Source organism: Talpa europaea (genome assembly GCF_964194135.1).
Source record: "Talpa europaea genome assembly, chromosome: X".
NCBI classification, from domain to species: Eukaryota; Metazoa; Chordata; class Mammalia; order Eulipotyphla; family Talpidae; genus Talpa; species Talpa europaea.
In genome coordinates, this window is record NC_140081.1 from 87,700,313 (window position 1) to 87,721,882 (window position 21,570).

General features: G+C 45.2%; 1 protein-coding gene across 1 annotated transcript in view; it reads left to right on the forward strand.

Annotated features, from left to right (window-relative positions):
* Positions 1–4,207: 4,207 nt before the first annotated feature.
* The window catches only part of F9 (coagulation factor IX), a gene marked incomplete at its 3' end in the record, with an annotated part of 32,484 nt that continues 15,121 nt past the window's right edge, over positions 4,208–21,570 (forward strand). Inside the window, exons 1-4 of the mRNA XM_084258854.1 lie at positions 4,208–4,375; positions 9,320–9,483; positions 9,672–9,696; positions 13,679–13,792. Of these exons, the coding sequence (XP_084114980.1) occupies positions 4,309–4,375; positions 9,320–9,483; positions 9,672–9,696; positions 13,679–13,792 (370 nt within the window). The 5' untranslated portion in view covers positions 4,208–4,308. The remainder of the gene's footprint in view (positions 4,376–9,319; positions 9,484–9,671; positions 9,697–13,678; positions 13,793–21,570) is intronic.

Here is a 21,570-nt window from a genome sequence, read left to right on the forward strand (position 1 = left end):
TGAGTCTCAACAACAACAAAGAAAATAATCCAGTCAAAAAATGGGCAGAAGAGCTTAAAAGAAACTTCTCTGAAGAGGAAATGCAAATGGCCAACAGGCATATGAAAAAATGTTCAACATCACTTGTCATCAGGGAAATGCAAATCAAAACTACCATGAGATACCATCTTACACCAGTGAGAATGGCACATATTAAAAAAACTAGCAACAACAAATGTTGGCGAGGGTGTGGAGAAAAAGGAACTCTTCTGCACTGTTGGTGGGAGTGCAAACTGGTCCAACCACTGTGGAAAGCTGTGTGGAGATTTCTGGACCTACTAAACATAGAGCTTCCATATGACCCAGCAATTCCACTCCTAGGTATTTACCCAAAGGACACAGAAACATCAATTCCAAAGAACACCTGCACCCCTATGTTTATAGCAGCACTGTTTACAATAGCTAAGCTTTGGAAACAACCCAAATGCCCAAAAATAGATGACTGGATCAAGAAGATGTGGTACATATATACCATGGAATATTACTCAGCATTCAAAAAAGATAAACACATGCAATTTGCTGCAACATGGATGGCGCTGGAAGGGATCATGCTCAGCGAAATAAGCCAAAAAGAAAAAGAAAAATACCGGATGGTCTCACTCATAGCAGGAATCTAGAAAACTTAAATAAGGGACCAGGAAAATGAATAACTATAAGAAAGTGAAAATCAAAATCAACAAAAAACTATGAACCAGAGACACTTTTAGGGGGGCGGGGGCGGGAGGGGAGGGATTGGGGTCAGAATGGGGGGCTGCAATTGTATGGGGAATATAACAATAAAATTTATATAAAAAAAAAAATAAAAAAAAATAAACAAGCTACATGCCAGGAATTTAGAAAACCTAAATAAGGGACCAGGAAAAAGACTAATTATAATAAAGTAAAAATCAACAAGCAACAAGCAACTAAAAACCAGAGACACACTATGGGGGCAGGGGAGTAGGATCAAAACAAGAAGGAGGGGTGGGAATTGTATGGGGACTATAACCAAGATGAAAATGCATACATTGTGCAAAAATGAAAAATGATGTAAAAAAATAAAATAAATATTTAAAAAATTAAAAATAATAAGCTGCATGTTATGGAAAATGTCAAAGGAAAATCCAACAATATGTCCAATTGAATAAAAATAAGAATATGTCAATTTTGCGGGATGTAGCTAAGACAGTGCCAAGGAGGAAACTTGCAGCAGTGGTGTTGATAAAAAGAGGAAAGATTTCAAATCAGTGCCCTACATTTCTTCTCTTGAAACGCCCCTGTGCAAAGAGTGAGAAGGGCATGATCCTTACCCACCCTGCTCTCTAGCATTTGCAACACTTCTCCTGTAAGATGTCTGGGAAAGTGCACCTTGGAGAGGAGGAGGTAGAGAATTTTGCCTTCCAGGTAGAAATCACCCAAATTCCGTCACTCATCATCAATAACTTCCATTCCAACAAGGAAATTCCCCTTGAGGAGCTGACCAGGAACACTTCTGGTGCCTTAAACAAGATTTGCTATGAGAGCCTGACAGACCCTTCCAAGCTGGACTGTGGGAAAGAGCTGAAAATTGACATCACCCCAACCCCCAGGAATGCACATGGCCTCTGGTGGACACCGGCAATGGCATGACAAAAGCTGGTCTTGGGAACCACTGAGGCTGGTGCAGACATCTCTATGATGGGAAAATTGGGGGCAGCAAATTAGGGGCAAATTGGGGGTGGCATTTATTCTGAGCAAGTGGTTTGTGGTCACAATGCACAAAGATGATGAGCAGCTTGCCTGGGAGTCTTGTGTATGTGCAGACAGACCACAGTGCCCCACTGCCTGGGATACCAAAGTGACCCTCCACCTTAAAGAAGACCAGTCAGAGTAACAGAACTAGAGGAATAGAGTCAAAGAAGTGGTGAAGAAGCACTCAGGTCGCAGGTTATCCCATCCCATCACACTTTATTTGCAGAAGGAATGCGAGAAAGAAATGAGTGATGATGAGGCATAGGAAGAGAGCGGTGAGAAAGAAAAGGAAGACAAAGATGAGGAAAAGTCCAAAATTGAAGATGTTGGCTCAGATAATGGGGATGAAATTGTTAAGGATAAAAGAATGAAAAGAATACTAAGAAAAGGCCTCCCCTGGTGGCGCAGCGGTTGAGCACTGGGTTGTGAAGCTGCCCGCAGCCTCTGCAGCGCCAGCTCAATCCCCGGCCACCAGGTGAGGGTCCCACATGGCGCGCAGACCTCTTCTGCCGCCCACTGCTCCCCTCAGCAGTGTACTTCGGTCCTTCTGCCTGTTCTGTTCCCAGCTCTTGCTCTGGTGAATTCTCTCACCCTCCTGCTCTTCTGACTGTACCCAGTGCTTGTATAAATAAATAAATAAATCTAAAAAAAAAAAAAGAAAGAAAACTAAGAAGGTTGAGAAATACACTGATCAGGAAAAACTGAACAAGACTGAGCCCATTTGGAGCAGAAGCCCTGAGAGTGACGTGACCCGGGAGGAATCAGGAGCGTTGCGGAAGAGCCTGACCAATGAGCCTGACCAATCACCTGGCAGTCAAGCACATTCTCTGCATAAACTGTAATTTAGGTCATTGCTATTCTTTCCACTACATAGGCAGTGAGCTCTCTGACCTTAGCCTTGGGCTGATTTTTTTTTTTTTTTTTTTGGAACTGACTCCAAAAGCAACAGCAAGAGAGCAAAAATAAACAAATGGGGCTGTGTGAAACTAAGAAGTTTCTGCACAGCAAAGAATTCAACAAAATGAAAAGGCAACCTACTGAATGGAGAGAATATTTGCAAATTATATCTAAGAGGCTAATATCCAAAATATATGAGTTTAAAAAAAAAACTCATAGCACTCAATAGCAAAAAAAGCACAATCCAATGAAAATAAAAAAAACACTTTCCCAAAGATGGTCAACAGATGCTCATCATGACCAGTATCAGGGAAATGCAAATTGAAACAATAATGAAATATCACATCACACCTGTTAGAATAACTATTATTAAAAAAGAAAAAAATAATGAGTGTTGGGGCAAGAAGACTTGGTGTACACATATGCACAATGCAACGTTATTTAACCATAAAAACAGAATGAAATCTTGCCATTTCTGACAACATGGTTGAACCTTGAGGACATTATACTAAGTGAAATAGACAAAGAGAGACAAATCATGATCTCACATGTGGAATCTAAAAAAGAACCTAAGCACATAGACACAGAAGAGATCGGTGATCACTAGAGGCAGAGGCTGGGATGGCCAAAACGGGGTAGACAGAATCAAAAGGCGACTAGTTAATAATACTGTACTACATATATGAACGTTGTTGAGAGAATACCTCTTAAAAGTCCTCATCACAAGAGAAAAATGCGTAACTGTATGGAGAAGGATGTTGGCTAGACTCTTGTGCTGATCACTTCATAATAAAAACAAATAACTTCTCATGCAGTACACCTGAAACTAATAAACTATTATACCACGTTTGTTTAAAAAGCCCTAAAAATTGTTGCCCACAAAGAGCAAAAGTAATAATAATGTAAGATGGGGTTTATAACATATGTAGAAATAAATTACATATCACATCAGCAGAGAGAATGGTAGGTAAATAATATACTGTTATGAGCTTTTTATACTCCCTGTGAAATAGTATGATATATTACTATGGGCTGTTACAGAAATGTCATACAGAAATGTCATCTATTTATATATAAATATAAGCAGCACGTATGTGCAGACATACATACTCACACACACACATATGAGACAGAGTCCATGTTTCACCCTATTAGTACAGAACACAACAAAAGTTATAAACTCCTCCTTGTGAGAGGGAGCATAAAGGATCCACTAGATGATTCAGGCTCTATAAGCCCTAGGGGTATTTTGAAGTAATTGAGCACATGCCTTTGTTCTTTGCATCTCCTTAGCTTTAAAGTTTTTGATGTCAATGCGACCAGAAGAGAACAAGACAGGAAGAGCTGGTGAATGTGGCTGCCACAGCCACTGTAGCCATTCCACCTACCCCTGTTTTCTAATGACGTGGGACTTCTTGCTTCAGCCTCAGATCAGCCACTGTGGCCCAAGTCCATGGACTCAGAGGTGGCATTTGCTGATGGCCACTGCCCATTCACTCTACTTAACCCAGGAGGCCACTGGAAATAGTCCAAGGGCCCACGGAGGAAGAGGAACATTGTTTCCCAGAAGTAAATACAGCTCAGCTTGTACTTTGGAACAATTGGTCAACTTGCTACTTGCACAATCTGCTCGCAGACGTGAGGTGCTGCGTGCTCACCACCATGGCAGAGTCGCCCGGGCTCTTCACCCTCTGCCTTTTAGGGTGTCTCCTCGCTGCTGAATGTGCAGGTTGGTTTCCTTTTTAAAGATAGATTGAGTCAAACTGCATTTAGATCTAGAAATGTCTGTACTGTCTTCTTCACTAAAAAAATGGTTACAGGATTCGACAGCAATGTTTGAGATTCTGGAAGTCAGCATGTGGGCTGGAAGGTAGTTTCTCTGCTAGTGGGGTCTTCTTCATTTTCATAACTAAACAGTTACAATGTTGATGGTACATGTTTTTCAAGCGGACTCAGTGGGCCTATCAACTGCAATGTAATTTCTGTGAGAAATCAGTCATCTCCTTGTGTAAGAAAAATGGGAAAATATTTTAATAAGGAAATAGCAGATAGGAAGAAAAAATGAACTGTGTTGTTTTGACTTTTAATTCACCACTTTGAAATCAAAATGGGAAACATTAAGGCTGAAAACAATACTGCTATTAACGCAAAAAGTTTGATTTTAAGATGCAAGTGTTTCAAAGTTTAGCACTATATAATGAAGCATGTTTCGCATTTTAAAAACCTGTATCATTATGTGACCTAAATTTAAATTTTCAGTTAAAATACAGACATTAAACTACTCAGTAAGTCATTTACCATGAAAGTTTTTCATGGACTGGGAAGAAATCATTTTGTCTCTGATTCTAAACATCTTGGAGTTAATATGTGGGGAAATTCAATACCCACTTGAGCACTTAGGGGAGCAATGTTAAGTCCAAGAATTGACATAAAAAGTAGGAATTTCGTCACTGCAATGAATATCCATTTGTTTATTCACAACGAGCTGTTCATAACTTGGACACGCTCCCCAAAGGAGGGTGCACAGGGAAGAAATGATCCCACTCAGACAAACAGCATGTTCTCACAGGAAGGATTTACCACACTTGCTTGTCAACCTACCATCATCAAATCTCGTAACTTGACAACATGAGGATCAGGGGTGCCAACCCTAATCATCCCGAGAAAGCAGACTGGCTCTGTGCCCCCACTCCAGACATGATGTCAGACTGAAATGCAGAAATAATGATACGAGAATGCAAAGGTTAAATCAAACTAGCAAAGTGTGTAGAGTCGAGGAATAAAGAAACTGCTGGAAAACTCACAAGTGGGACATAAAGCGAAGTCTTCACACATAGCTCATCAGTGTGCAGTGTCGGAGGACAGAGGCTCCCAGCCCTTCCTTCAAGATAAGTGGTGAGATGATGGAGGTTTTAAGAGTGCTCCTGCCCCCTTGCAGACCTCAGACATTGCAGAAAGGATAGATGCAGAGAAAAATGAGAGAAAAGGGTTTCAGAGCTGGGGAGACGATGACGAGAAGAGATAAATCTGAAGGGAGGTTAAATGTATGAACGGCAGATAATACTGAGGAGAAAGGGACTGTGTTTCTGGAGTCCCGGCAGAGATGACAGGCCCTGGAGGACAGGGCCAGGGCAGCCTCGCTCAGGCCCCGGTACTGGTGCCGCACTCACGTCCACTGTTAAACCCTCACGGGCTTCTGAAAGCAGTTTCTGTGAATGATTTACTGAGATGCTGCATTTTCAGGCCTGCTGCATTTATTTATTTCTGCATCGATTTGGAATTTTGAAATCAAAACTGTTCTGTGAACTCAATTTGGTTCTGTAAAGTGTACAGACCGACACTGTCTTTCATTCAGAATGAATGAATGAAATGAATGAATGAAAGGCTGCATCATCGGTGCCTTCTACAGGACAGAGTGGCCACGCCACATCCAGGAACTGCGGAAGGAGCTAAGCAGAAGCCAGCCCTCTCTGACCTAAAGAAATGCCGATACAAAGAGTCGATACACAACAGCAAAGTGTGTCCCAGGGCTAACGGAGCACAGAGAAAGGGATACATGAACTCGGGGAGCGCGGGACAGAGAGACGACATTTTGAGCAGGACTTAACGAGCCGCTTGGCTCTCCGTCAGAGCCTGATCAAGGGCATCGTGGGCAGAGAAGACCAGTCACGTGGCTCCACGAAGGCTGCGTGGGTTTCAGGAAGTCAGTGCCCTCTGAACACCGAGCACCCAGTGAGGCGGGCTAGCTGGGCAGGGCGGCTCATCGGGTGACGAAGGACCTGGACTAAGGAGCTGGAATGACAGACCACCCTGAGGCGGCCCCAGGGGCGTAACTGTGAATACTGGTGGCGGACCTGGGACCTGCACCTGGCCACGTGCCAGTGAACTGTTGGGGGGGGGTGGCAAGACAAGGGGACCTGTCCCAAGGTCCTGAGATCATCCAGGAAGACACATCCTGATCATTAGCTGCAGGAACAGAGATGAGGGGAAGGAATGTGAGGGAAGTTATGGAAGTGGAAGTAGGACTTAGCCACTGGGTAGGAAAAGGGAAGGCGAGCGGAAGGGCCAGCAGTGGGTCTCAGGCCCCTGATGGGGTTATGGGACACAGAGCCGTGTCTGAGAGCGTGGGCTGTGCCATTTGGCTGCCCAAGGCCAGCTCGGGGCTCTAACGCTGCTGTCTGTTACCCAGGGCAAGGGGCAGAGCCTCTCCGGACTGCCATTGCTCTCATTTCCAAAAAAACGAGAGGATGGTGTCATCTCGCGGGGCGGCTGTGAGGATGGATGGACACAGTGGGCGCAGAGTGTGCTGCACATCAGAAGCCTTCACTCAACACCAGCTGTGGTTGCCACATCACGACCGCGTACTTAAGGAGCAGCGAGGACAGCCTGGCATCCGGAGGTTCTAGCCAACGAGAGACAGTTGTTGGGAGCTCAGTGGTGACAACCAGGCGCATGAGGGTGCAGGGAGAGAGCAGGGGGTCCCATGGCCCAGCACAGTCAAAACATTCTGTGGAGTCAGGGCGGGATGAGGGAGAGACCCGCAAGGTGCCCGGGGCACCAATGGACTCGCACAAAGCACACCCCTCCAACTGGGTGCCCTAGTGGCCTTACTGACCTCGCCCTCCTCCTGGCCCTGGCAAGGACGTTTGGAGGGAAAGAGAGTGATTCATGGGACGAGTACCCGCAGAAGGGAGACAGCAGTAATTACAAGTGTGCCAGAGCTGTTAGGAAACACACACTCAAATTACCCCTTGGAAGTGACCACTGATCTGACAATAGTCACTTCACTATCTGGATGGCAGCAAAGAAGGGAAAGAGCTACAGAAAAGCATGGTCAAGACCTAAAGGGATTCTAGAAAGTTGGGAAGAACCGACACAGCAGCCCGCGCTGCTCACCTCACTGATCCTGTCAGCAACAGGCAGACGTGATGGTAGCGGTGTTTTGCCTGTTTGACATTTGTCCAAGTTAAGCGTCAGAGATGCTGTGACTGGCGTAAGGTCACACAGCCAGCAGGTGGCGAATGTGGGACTGAAATCCAGGTGTCATCTGACTCCACACCCGTTTTCCTGCTTGACCACGCTGCAAGTGGGTGCAGACATGCATGCTGTCCCGGGGCCAAGCAAATGAACTGGGAGCAGAGACAAGGGCCCGGTGGAGGCTGGGAGACCTCAATATGGGGTGCAGCCTGGTGATCCCCCCCAGTGCTCAGCTGCCTCAAAAGGAAGGTGGCAGATGACTGTGCTGAACTAGAGGTTGGGGTATGGCAGGGTATGGCAGCACTGAAGAAGGGGTACAGGAGCGGAAAAAGCTGGCAAGTGAAGAGTTGGAGAGAAAAATCTAAACCAATTGAACAAGAAAGAGAAGCCCTGAGGTCTTGCAGAGCAAGAGAAAAGCCGGGTGGTCAAGGGACTCGAAGGGTCCGCAGACTGAATAGCAGCCATGAAATAAAGGAATATAGTTTAGTTTGTTGCTTTTCCTGATTTTATTTTTTTAGTTAATGAGAAAGCGGTCCCGAAATGCCCTGGAAAGTTCCTATTACAAGCACCTGGGCCTGCTGAGATGCGTCAGAGAGTCTCTTCAAGAAAGGAATATCTCCAGGCAACTCCTTGAGTGCCTGTAATTAACTACAGAAATAAATTCTCCTGATCGATAGAGGCATGAGTGGGAAAGAGAGACTGACAAGAGAAGGGAGAGAAAGCGAAGGAGGCAGGAGAGGGCTAGGTTAGTGTTTCTACCTCCAGAGCTCAGGAGTGTCCCCACAGGCAAGGCTGTCACAGTGAAAATCAACCACATCCTGTACCTCAGAAAAGACATCACTGGAATTCCTTTAACACATGCCAACTGAGAGGGCTGGGAATCTCAAGATACAAAAATTAATGCAGCGAGAGCTTCAACATCAAGTGAGAGACACTGGGTTTGCATTTGCCGTTGGACCGCAAATAGGCTTCTGTTCTTCCGAGAGAAATTTGGTGAAAAGTCATCCGGGCAACCACATCCTGAAAACACAGCCTGGCCAGGTGATGGGTCCTACTTGAAGGATCCGTTAGCTATTTTCTTTTTTTTTTTTTTTAAAGATTTATTTATTTATTTATTTATACAAGCACTGGCTACAGTCAGAAGCACGGGAGGGTGAGAGAATTCACCAGAGCCAGAGCGGGGAGCAGAGCAGGCAGACTGATGAAATACGCTGCTGAGGGGAGCAGCGGGCGGCAGGAGAGGTCTGCGTGCCATGTGGGACCCTCACCCGGCAGCCGGGGATCGAACCGGCGCTGCAGAGGCTGCGGGCAGCTTCGCAACCCAGCGCTCAACCGCTGCACCACCGGGGAGGCCCCCGTTAGCTATTTTCAAATGATGACAAAGTGTGCAGCTAAACTGTTGATTTGAGAACTTTCTTTTTCATCCAAAATAAATTCAATACCATTGGAAATATGACCTTTTATTACTGGCGCTCTCTTGACTGAAAGCAGACTTGAATTTTAATTCCTAAATCTCCATGTGCACACAGCATGAGGACACAGCCACCGATTTTGGCTCCACGCCCCCAAAGATGAATGGGCTTTGCGATTATTTGGATTAAAAACAAAGGCTTTCTTAAGAGGCGCATTTCATTTTCATGATGCTTTCTTTGGTCTGGAACTAAAGAATAATTCTTATAATTCTTTTACATTTCAGTTTTTCTTGACCACGAAAATGCCACCAAAATTTTGAACCGGCCAAAGAGATATAACTCGGGTAAACTGGAAGAGTTTGTTCAAGGAAACCTGGAGAGAGAATGCATAGAGGAAAAGTGCAATTTTGAAGAAGCACGAGAAGTTTTCGAAAACACTGAAAAAACGGTGAGTATGTCCGCATCAAATCCTTCAGAGGCAAAGCACAGAAAACCTACACAAAAATAAAAACTTCACTTTGGAGTTTGAAAACAGCCATCCAGCTAGGGACGCTATAAATGCAATCAAAGAGAAGGCATCAGCTCTGAAACATTTTAAAGACTACCATTAATTTTTCCTCTTTTGTTTCTTTGTAGACTGAATTTTGGAAGCAATACGTGGGTAAGCATTCATTTTATCCTCTCGCTGGCCTGGGAGACATTTGAGGGTTAGGTCTTCTTCCCCCTCTGTGTAAATAGTTGAAATGTTTAACTCTTTCAAAAGGCCTCGTAAAATAAGTCCAAATTGTTTACCTCAGATGGCATGGCGGCAGGCTCCAGGTTCTTGCCAGCAGGAGAGATTTCAGGTGGCAGAAGAGCTTACTTCTCTCTAGGGCTTCAAAAAGAATATTCTTCCACCCCAGGAAGCTAGAAGAAAGAAATGGAAAGACTGCATCTCAGGATGGAGTTTTCCGTGCTCAGCAGAGAATCAGAGAACAGGGAAGGACTTAAATGTTTACTGCTTAAAAGTCTTCACCTGATCATGGCTTACAAGGCCCTCCACGATTGCCCCTCTCCCCTCCCCACCTCCCTGGGGACCGCCTCTCCTATTGCTGCTCCTCCTCACACTGGGCTCCTGGCTGCCTGGCGCCCCTGCTGTCCCTAGCATACTCCAGGAATGCACCCCCCTGATGGTATCTGATGGCGCTGTCCCTCCAGTGGAATGCTCTTCTGCACAGGCTTGCCCCCTCGCCTCCTCAGGCCTTCACCCACATGCTCCCGTCTCATGAGGTTTACCACCATCATCTCTTTAAGATTTATTTTATTTATACAAGAACCGGGGTACAGGCCAGATGCACGGGAGGGTGAGAGCATTCACCAGAGACAGAGTGGGGAGCAGAACAGGTGCCATCATCTCTTGATGTGCCCACCCTGCCCCGTCCAAGACCATCAGCCCAGAGAGGGGCCCTGCTCGACTTGCTCTCCACATTCCTTGGCATCCTGGGGATCCTGCAGGGCTTTCCTTTACTATTTGTTCTTTCTTTGTCCCACCTCGCTGGAATGCTAGTCGGCTGTTCTGTGGCTGGGTCCTAGCACCCTGAACCTCTGGGTCAGAGGCACGGAGTGCTTTTCTGTTGAGCGAGCTGGCCAAAAGGAGGAAAGGTCCAAACCTTTATGACAGCTAAGTTTCAAAACAAGTTTCAAATCCAGCAGCAGGATTTTGAGAAGTGTTCAGTTGCACAGGCCTCTCGGCTAAAGATCAGCTGTGTAGACAGAAACTAACCTGCCGCCAGCTCTGGGTCTCAGCCATCTGAGCGCCATGTGTTTGTCCTGTCTTTCTGGAGATACTGAGGATGTGTTCACACTCTCGTAACTCCTCATTTCTCCACTTTTGTTTTTAAATCATGAGGGAGGACGAGGTCGCGCGGTTACATGGCCTGTGTCGGCCTTTGTCTTCCTGTGTCTTGCTCTTGGTAGTGAACACGACCCAGCCAACTCTCCACTGAGCTTTCCCCCACCCGTAGTGCAAACAAGTCTCCGTAGTCTCTACTGCTACTATATTTAAAAACTTGAACCTTGTGATATATTTTTAAAAAACAAATCAATGTCTACTCTCCCCCAACCCCTAAAAAAATATTCCTGGCTGTCATTAAAACCCCCATAACCTTTCTACCGCCCATCCCCTGACTTGGCCTCGCCCAGCCAAGCAGAGGCTGCAAAGTACTTCCAAGGCTTCCATTTTGCAGTTGGAGCTGCCTCCTGGGTCACAGGCTGCATTGCTGGGTAAAGAGACCTGGGCAACAGCAAGGGCATGATGCTGTCACTGCTCTGGCAACCAACAAATAAAACGAAAGCAAAACAAGGTCCTGCCTCTTTCACTGACAGTTAGCATTCCTACCCCCCAAAAGCAGCCTCTGCCATGGCTCATTGTACAGATTCAGACATAGCAGGCCAAAGGCCCTCATTCCTGTCCTGCTCTCCACCATCAGTTCGCCACATAAAGAGCCTGGCTGAAGGAGAAATGTTGTCCAACCACATTGACTGGCATCTGCCAAGCACTTTTTAGTTAACAAGACTGCCTGTTCCGTTTAACCCTCACACCAACCCTGTGGGCAAAGCATTCTTAACCTCATTTTACAAAGGAGGAAACTGGGGCTTAGAGAGGTTAAGGGACTTCCCAAAGGGCAGTCATGGAGCCCAGAAGAGCACCCAAGTTCTCTCAGGCCCCAGCCCTGGCTTTCACCATTCCCCCTCCAGGCCTTCCAATCTAAAGGCAGTTATTCATTAACCATCTACCTAACCATCTACCATGTGGCCATAAACTGGACTCTGTCGCTTGGCAAGGCCTTGTCCCTTGTTGTCTTTGACCCCTAATATCTGTGGCTTTGCCTCAGCCCGAAGTATACACAGACAAGTGCCCAGAGGAGGACTAAATGCAGGAGAAAATGACACTCATTTTAAAGATATGTCTCAGCAAATGAGTTGCTGTGTAGCTGGCTGCGAGCCCAGACCCTTTCAGTGAAACATCCTAAATAATTCAGATCCATTGGTCTATAATATAAAGTGCAAATGTAGCTCATTTTTTAGACCAGTTCTGAACATCAATAATAATAAACCAGAGATAACGCATTTTGTTTTCATAGAATTGGAACAAATTAAAGTATTTGTGCAAAAGCACATTGGATCAAGGGGCAGAGGGGACAAGGTCTAATTTTGACAGCAAGCTCATTTTCCAGAGAGGGACTAATCTTGAGAACGGGCTATTAGTCTCTGAATCAGTGGGACCAGGGCACAGTCCCTGACAACACGGCAGCTGCACCCCAGCACACCCCGGAATAGGCAGGGAGATTCACTCTGAAGTCTGAAGCCTGAAACTCACAATGTCTCTGAAATTTCCTTTCTGTCAGTCTTTTCTTCTTGTCATCTTTACCTGTTACTCTTCCGTTTCTCCTATAGTGAGTCTTCCCCATCTAGGTCCCATCCTTTTCCGATAGGTCCGCTTGTCTCGGCACAAAGCCCGGAGCAGTCTCTGTTCTGTTTCTCTGCATCCTTTTCTTTTCTTTTTTTTTTTTTTAATTTATCATCACTTTTTTTATTTTTTATTTTTTTTTATAAATTTTATTGTTATATTCCCCATACAATTGCAGCCCCCCCATTCTGACCCCAATCCCTCCCCTCCCGCCCCCGCCCCCCTAAAAGTGTCTCTGGTTCATAGTTTTTTGTTGATTTTGATTTTCACTTTCTTATAGTTATTCATTTTCCTGGTCCCTTATTTAAGTTTTCTGCATCCTTTTCTCCTGAAGCTTCCTTAGAAGTTGGCATCGAGGCAGAGCCATAAAATCCAGACTGAAAGGTTCCCTTCTCCTGAGCCTTCCCCTCTTACCTAGTCCCCGCAGACACCCTGTCTGCTTACCAGCGATGTCTTCAAAGGCACTCGACAACTCTGTAGATGTAGAAACTTCAGGAAAGGTAGAATGGAAACACAGCCAATGGATAGATAAGTACATAAATATGGCTCCATTCCAGAACCTTCTTTCATTCTTTGCACTGAAAGTTGTTCATTACTTGACCTTGACCATTTAGACCCTCCCTCACAGGCAGTAGAATATCTTTAAGCAGTAACACATGTTTCTGGCATCTTTTCTATTGTTTTGACCATGGCTGCATATACACTCAAAAGTGAACTGATGACACAAGGAGGTTACCATGGCTCCCTGTCTGATTCTTGAGTGGACATACCAGATTTTAGGGAGCTCGGTGTGTGCTGGAGAGGCACGAGTATAGGCTTTAGCTCACACACAGGGCATACGGCTGGCTCAAGAATGAACTCCACCATCATTCTATAAAAAAGAACTGGAACCCCTCCTCACCCTATGCTCAGGCCGTTCACTTCGGTGCTCTGACGTTCTCTTTCCTCTCCCTTGGGGGGCATAAACTATGAGCAGAGCTTCTTCAAGGCAACTGCCTAGGACAACACTGGCCTATGAATCATCATTTCAGTTGCTCTAAGAAGCTCAGGAAGACAGGGGCCTTCCATAGACAGCTGGTCAGGAGTCCTGCTCTGACCCTAAAGTCAGGTGCCCCGCCCCATGAGTCTGTGCAGGGAGGACTGGGAACGCGAAGCAGTTCACATAAAAAATTGGACTTCTCACCCTGTTTTCAAGATGGAGATCAGTGTGAGTCCAATCCATGTTTAAATGGCGGCATATGCAAGGATGACATTAATTCCTACGAATGTTGGTGTCAAGAGGGATTCGAAGGAAAGAACTGTGAATTAGGTAAGTAATGGGCTTGGGATGACCTATGGCCCGAAGTTTCCCTTGAGCCCAGATGAAACTGGGGAATGAAGTATCTATCATCAGTTTTCTCTTGAAAACACATACATTTTGTTGTGGCAAAGAACAGCACTGAACCTGACATCTGCCCTCTTCGCAAATCTTGCCATGTAGGAGGCAGTGTTGGTAATTCAAGGCATGAGGCTGTGCAGCACAGTTCTCCAACTTGCTCATCTCATGTGACTGACTTTATAGCTGCTGAACAGTCACACCCCACCTTCCCCCAACCCCTGGCAAGCACACCTGTGCTCTCTTCTTCGTGTCTGACTATTACAGACACCTCGTGTAAGTGCCATCAGGTAGCGTGTGTCCTTCTGTGACGGGAGTATGTCATTTTTGCATAATGTCCTCCACGTTCATCCATGTTGTTGCAAATGGCAGGATTTTCCTTTTCCTAAAGGCAGAATAAAATTCCGTGTACAGAACACGGACTTAGAAACACTCGCTCTATCTGAGTGGGCGTTTCCAGGGTAGTTTAAGAAACTAGCACAAGAGCACAATTAACTTTTGGTAGCCAGTACTGCATGATGATAATGATGTCTCCTCGCTTTACTTTTCACTCGTCAACACAATCGAGAGCAGTCCTGCCCATCGTTACCCCCTCCCATGCAGCTGAGAACACAGTAGCTCCAACAGCTACAAATCACAGAGGCAGGAAACAGCTGAGCCAAGTCTTGATCTGCAGTTTGACCAAAACTCATGTTTCTAACTACAATCCACAACACTGAAGGGAAAGAAACAACGGCAGTCAGGGACGCCAGGCCAGCTCACCCACGTAGCAGGCACTTCCCCACACACACACGGACTGTTTCATACCTCAGATGTATTGACACAAATCAGAGCCCCTTCCCACATGTGGCTATACTGAGTCCACGGGCACAGCAAACCCAGGCTTGCCATGTGCCTTTTCTTCTCACAGCCTAGCATATTGTTTCTTGAGGCTTTGGCTGTGAGAGGCATGGCCCCCAAAGTCCTTTGCCTACTTGTTGATTTCTCTGGATGTGAGGCATGGGGATTGGAAAAGTACGCTGTGCTAATGACCCATCAGTTTTCTACCCTGACACTCCAGAAGGCTAGAAGGCAACTCCACAGAAAGAATTTAACCCCACACGCTCCATGAGGAAGGGCAAAGAGTAGACAACTGCAGGACTCTATGAAGGCCGTATGGCAACCCACCTACCACGCAGATGAAAAAGGCCTAAATCAAAAAGAGACACAGCAGCTGCACTTGTCCCACTGAGAGAAGTAAAAGCCACCTGTGACGTTGTGCAGAAACCCACCAGTCCTCTTCCTCTGAGATCTCAAGATAAAAAATAGCAGAAAAGGGTAAGGTGGAAGGAGAAACATTTACAAAGAAAAAAGTGAGTGAATGCAGGTGGATGAACTGGTAGACCAGCTTTGGGCTCCCACCCCTCAGGTTTCCCGGTGTGAGCACAAACCAACAGCTCTGTTACCTTTCCCGTGGGGGTGTGCCTGGTTCAACCTGTCCGCAGCCCTGCTTTCGTCACAAACGTTAGCATGTCCGGTTCACACTTGCCTAGATAATGTGGCCCTGCTATTAGGGAAACCGATGGAAATTTGGGGGTCATTGCTCATTATCAGCTTAAATCATATAACTATTGGAGCTGAGTAATGAATAACTTAATTCATCTCAGTTAAGAATGAAAGGAACAGGGCCTCCCCGGAGGCGCAGGTGGTTGAGCGCAGCACTGTGAAGCTGTCCGCAGCCTCTGCAGCGCGGGTTTGATCCCGGCAGGCCGGCAAGAATCCCACATGGCGCAGCAGATCTCTCCTGCGTGCCCGCTGCTCCCCTCAGCAGTGTATTTCGGTCCTTCTGCCTGTTCTGCTCCCTGCTCTGTCTCTGGTGAATCCTCTCACCCTCCCGCACCTCTGGCCTGTACCCCAGCTCTTACATAAAATAAATAAATCTTAAAAAAAAAAAGAATGAAGGGAACGGTGTACTAAAGTACCACTGGACATAGTGTTGGCATGATGTTCCCAGATGTCTTTAGTTCAAAAACACACACCCTTGAGCAGAGAAGCGGAGCCTTGAGGAAGGTAAATATAAGCACAAAGCATCTCTAACAGGCCTTGTCATGCATGAGAGGCCACAGCCCGCACAGCAACAGTGCTCCCCCGACAACCGGCACCATCTGGGGCTTGCCCTGCAGTCGCAAGTTGCTGGCCACCGCCCCTGGGCTCCAGGGTCTACTGATCCCTCCCATCCCCTGCCCTTCTGATCAAGGTCCAGAAATTTCTTTCACAGGGACTGTGCTCAGCTAAGTCAGTCAGGAGAAAGACAAATGCCTGATGATTTCACTCCTGTGTGGACTATAGAGAAACCAAACAAATCAGCTGAGAGAACTAAACCAAACCAACCCTGAAAATCTGACTAGAATCAAAGCTACCAGAGGGGAGGTGTGGTGGGGAGCAAAGTGCGAAGGGGACCCAATGGACTAAGGTGGAGGGCTGTGGGTGCCTCAGTAGCGCATGTGGTATGGTGACATCCACCTGAAGAGGCAGAAAGCTATACCCCGTACAGTGTTGTAAACAAGGTCATCGCAACAACAACAACAAAAAATCAGTAACACCATTGAAAAACAAAGAAAAAAGAAAAATCCTCTCAGTTCAGTTCAGAAACAAAGTGGGAACCCTCCCCGAAAGCTCTTAGCCACTAGAGAAGAGGACGCAAAAGCACGGCACAAACTGATCAGTTGCTGCTTCAAACTCAACTACAGACCGACCTCTGGAGCTGCCAGGTAGAGCACTTGGGGGACGTTCCCAGTACCCTGCCTCACCCTGTCCGTCCACGGGGAAGGGAGCGGACATTTACATCGTGAAGACTTGGTTGTTTTCCTTTTCCCTTGCTCATCAGGCTCCTCTCCAGGGGAGAGAGATGCAAATATCCAGGGCCGCCTAATGTGAAGAATGACACTAATTGACATTGTAGCCCTTTGGCTGGAATAAAGACGATGCGTGTCCCCCGCTACACATCACACCTGAATCCTTTTCAGACAGATCAAGGCCTGCAAGAACTCACCACTCCTGGCGCTTCCAAAGGAAAAATGATAATTACAAGCACATAAAGAAAAAACAGTAATTACAAGCACATAAACACTTTTTGTTTCATTTGTTAACACATCACAGACATTACTGTCTTATTGACTGTATTTCTATGGAGTGCAGAGAAGAAAGCATCTTGAGTCTAACAGAATAACAGCATGTTCTGCAGTAAACCTGCTAAACAGAAAACCTTTTGTCCAAGCTTTGGTTTTCACATCAGTGACTATAGCAGGGATACAGTCCGGGAACACTTCCTTAGCTCCTGGACCACAGGACTTCGTCTCCGGAATTCCCTGTGCTATCATGCTATGTCTGCATAGCATAAGTGTAGGGCCTACATCTGAGGGTGCAGTATCTCCCACAACGTGTGTAAACCACCCTGGAGAGCAACAGCAGCAGCCACGTGAAGAGCAATGACAAGGGGGAACATGCTGGAGAGGGCTGATGACTTAGCCCAAGACACAAAATCAGAAGGGGGGAAGCACCCTGAGGTGATGCTTTCCCACTGAGCCTTCCCTGGACCAAGCCAGGCCGCAGCTCCACTACCCAGGCTAGCTAATCACAATCTCCTGCTGACGGAACTCTTTCTAAAGGGGTATTTGATTTGGCTGGACATTTTAGAACTGCTTTGTACCAACAAAATGACAGCTAGTGACATGAGAAGAACCAGAGACCTGATCAACTTTAGTGAGGAGAAAGGTCTCTAAAAAATAAATTAAGGGCCTCCTGGTGGCGCAGTGGTTGAGCGCTGGGCTGTGAAGCTGCCCGCAGCCTCTGCAGTGCCCATTAGATCCCCAGCTGTGGGGGGAGGGCCCCACATGGTGCACAGACCTCTCCTGCCGCCCGCTGCTCCCCTCAGCAGTGTACTTCGTCAGTCTGCCTGTTCTGCTCCCCGCTCTGGCTCTGGTGAATTCTCTCACCCTCCCGCACTTCTGACTGTATCCAGTGCTTGAATGAATAAATAAATAAATCGTTAAAAAATAAATTAAAAGCACGAAGTACCATCCTTTTAGGTCATACACTTTGTGGATCATTGGTAGCAAAGGTTAAAGCTCAAGCTGGTTCCACTGTCCACTTGGCAATAGTTGATTTGCTCCAGTATTTCCAGAAGTTTCAGTAAGGAACATGAGCTGCTTGTTACATGAGTGGGCTCTGGCCTATGCAAAATGTTAGAAATTTTAGATCTGGCACTTAAAAATCCACAATATACTCCCAAACCACAAAATCATTCTGTCATTCCAAACCCCTAGCCAGGCTCACAAAGGAAAAAAGGGAGAAAGCACAAATAAACAGGATCATAAATGAAAGAGGAGAAATCACAACGGACACAGCAGAAATCAAAAGAATAATCAGTAACTACTATGAACAGTTATATGGAAACAAGTTCAACAATCTAGAGGAGATGGACAAATTCCTACAACTCTACAATCACCCAAAGCTAGATAAAGAAGAAATAGAACACCTAAACAGACCAATTACAAGCAGCGAAATTGAAATGGTAATCAAAAACCTCCCCAAAAACAAAAGCCCAGGACCTGATGGATTTACAAATGAATTCTACCAAACATTCAGAGATGTATTGGTGCCTATCCTTCACAAACTCTTCCAAAAAATTGAGAAGGAAGAGACAATACCAAACACGTTCTATGAAGCCAACATTACACTAATACCAAAACCGAATAAGGACAACACAAAAAAGGAAAACTACAGGCCAATCTCCCTAATGAACACTGATGCAAAAATCCTCAATAAAATTTTAGCTATCAGAATCCAACAATGCATCCATAAGATAATTCACCACGACCAAGTAGGATTCATTCCAGGGACACAAGGATGGTTTAACATCCGAAAATCAATCAACGTTATCCAACACATCAACAAAAAGAAATATAAAAACCATATGATAATATCAATAGATGCTGAGAAAGCTTTCGACAAAGTGCAACACCCATTCATGATAAAAGCCCTTGAAATTCTTGGGATACAAGGAACATACCTCAACATCATAAAGGCCATATACGACAAGCCAACAGCCAGTATCATCCTCAATGGTGAAAAGCTGAAAGCAATTCCATTAAGATCTGGAACAAGACAAGGATGTCCACTCTCACCACTGCTTTTCAATATAATACTGGAAGTCCTAGCCAGAGCAATAAGACAATAGAAAGACATCAAAGGAATCCAAATAGGAAAAGAAGAAGTCAAACTATCACTATTTGCAGATGATATGATAATATACATAGAGAACCCCAAAAACTCCACAGAAAAACTAATTCAACTCATCAATCAGTTCAGTAAAGTGGCAGGATACAAAATCAACATGCAAAAGTCAGTAGCCTTCCTATACACAAACAATAAATCTGAAGACGAAGAAATAAAAAAAACCATCCCTTTTATTATCAAAACAAAAAAAATCAAATATTTGGGCATAAATCTAACAAAAGAGGTAAAGGACCTATACAAAGAAAACTATAAAACACTGTTAAAAGAAATTGAAGAAGACACAAAGAAATGGAAAGACATCCCCTGCTCAAGGATTGGAAGAATAAACATTATTAAAATGGCCATCCTAGCAAAAGCAATATACCGATTCAATGCTATTCCAATCAAAATTTCAATGTCATTCTTCAAAGAAATAGAACAATTATTGATGAAATTCATATGGAATCACAAAAAACCCTGAATAGCCAAAGCTCTCCTGAAAAAAAAAAAAAAGGGAATGGAGGAATCACACTCCCAGACTTCAAACTATACTACAAAGCCATAATCATCAAAACTGCATGGTATTGGAACAAGAACAGACATACAGACCAATGGAATCGAATAGAAAATCCAGAAATAAACCCACAGATTTATGATCAACTAATCTTTGACAAAGGAGCAAACACTATGCATTGGAGCAAAGAAAGTTTGTTCAATAAATGGTGCTGGGAAAACTGGGTCGCTACATGCAAAAGAATGAAGCTTGACCACTACCTCATACCATACACAAAAATCAACTCAAAATGGATTAAAGAACTAGACATAAGACCTGAAACCATAAAATACATAGAAGGAAATATAGGTGAAACACTACGGGATTTGCACATCAAAGACATCTTTACAGACACATCACCCAAAGCAGTGATAGTGAAGGCAAAGATAAACAACTGGGACTACATCAAATTAAAGAGCTTCTGCACAGCAAAAGAGACAATAACAAAAACAAAGAGAAACCCCACCAACTGGGAGAACATTTTTGCACCCAACACTAATGATAAAGGACTGATCACAAAAATCTGCAAAGAGCTGATGAGACTCAACAACAACAAAGAAAATAATCCAGTCCAAAAATGGGCAGAAGAGCTAAAAAGAAACTTCTCTGAAGAGGAAATGCAAATGGCCAACAGGCATATGAAAAAATGTTCAACATCACTTGTCATCAGGGAAATGCAAATCAAAACTACCATGAGATACCATCTTACACCAGTGAGAATGGCACATATCAAAAAAACTAGCAACAACAAATGTAGGCGAGGGTGTGGAGAAAAAGGAACTCTTCTGCACTGTTGGTGGGAGTGCAAACTGGTCCAACCACTATGGAGAGCTGTGTGGAGATTTCTGGACCTACTAAACATAGAGCTTCCATAGGATCCAGCAATTCCAATCCTAGGTATTTACCCAAAGGACACAGAAACATCAATTCCAAAGAGCACCTGCACCCCTATGTTTATAGCAGCACTATTTACAATAGCTAAGCTTTGGAAACAACCCAAATGTCCAAAAATAGATGACTGGATCAAGAAGATGTGGTCCATAGACACCATGGAATATTACTCAGCAATCAAAAAAGATAAACACATGCCATTTGCAGCAACATGGATGGTGCTGGAAGGGGTCATGCTCAGCGAAATAAACCAGAAAGAAAAAGAAAAATACCGGATGGTCTCACTCATAGCAGGAATCTAGAAAACTTAAATAAGGGACCAGGAAATTGAATAACTAGAAGAAAGTGAAAATCAACAAAAATTATGAACCAGAGACACTTTTTGTGGGGTGAGGGGAGGGAGGGGAGGGATTGGGGTCAGAATGGAGGGGTTGAAATTGTATGGGGAATATAAAAATAAAATTTATTATTAAAAAAAAAATCATTCTGTCATTCCGGTTTCCCTGGATCAAAACAAAAGAGTCTTTGACATGAGCTTACTTCTTAGGGTGCAATCCTAGGGAGCAAGGGTGAGGAATAAGGAGGTGAGGCAGTGAGGAAGGGAGGACCAAGGAGAGAATGTCATGTCTCCCCCCCTGTGCCCCACTGCCATTGCAACTGGCTGCTTGATTTCCTCGGGACTCTTCTCCAAGAAGACATATAGACTGGCCTTGGGATGGTCCACCTGGAGGGGAGAAGTGAAGAATGTTCTATCAGCCTCCATGCCCCCATGTTCACGAGTCCCATGCACGGGGCACTAACCGGCCTCCACCTCCAGGCTGTACACATGGAGAGGTCAAGTGGCACCCTGGGCTTCAGCATCACCAGGGAAGCACCGAGGTCAGAGGTGAGAGGCACGTCGTGCAGGTCCAAGGGCACAAGTACAAGAGGACAGAGGAGGTCATGCAGAGACGGTCACCGCAGTGATGTAGAATAACCCTTGAGGCTGAGAGCAGCAAAGGTGGCACACAGG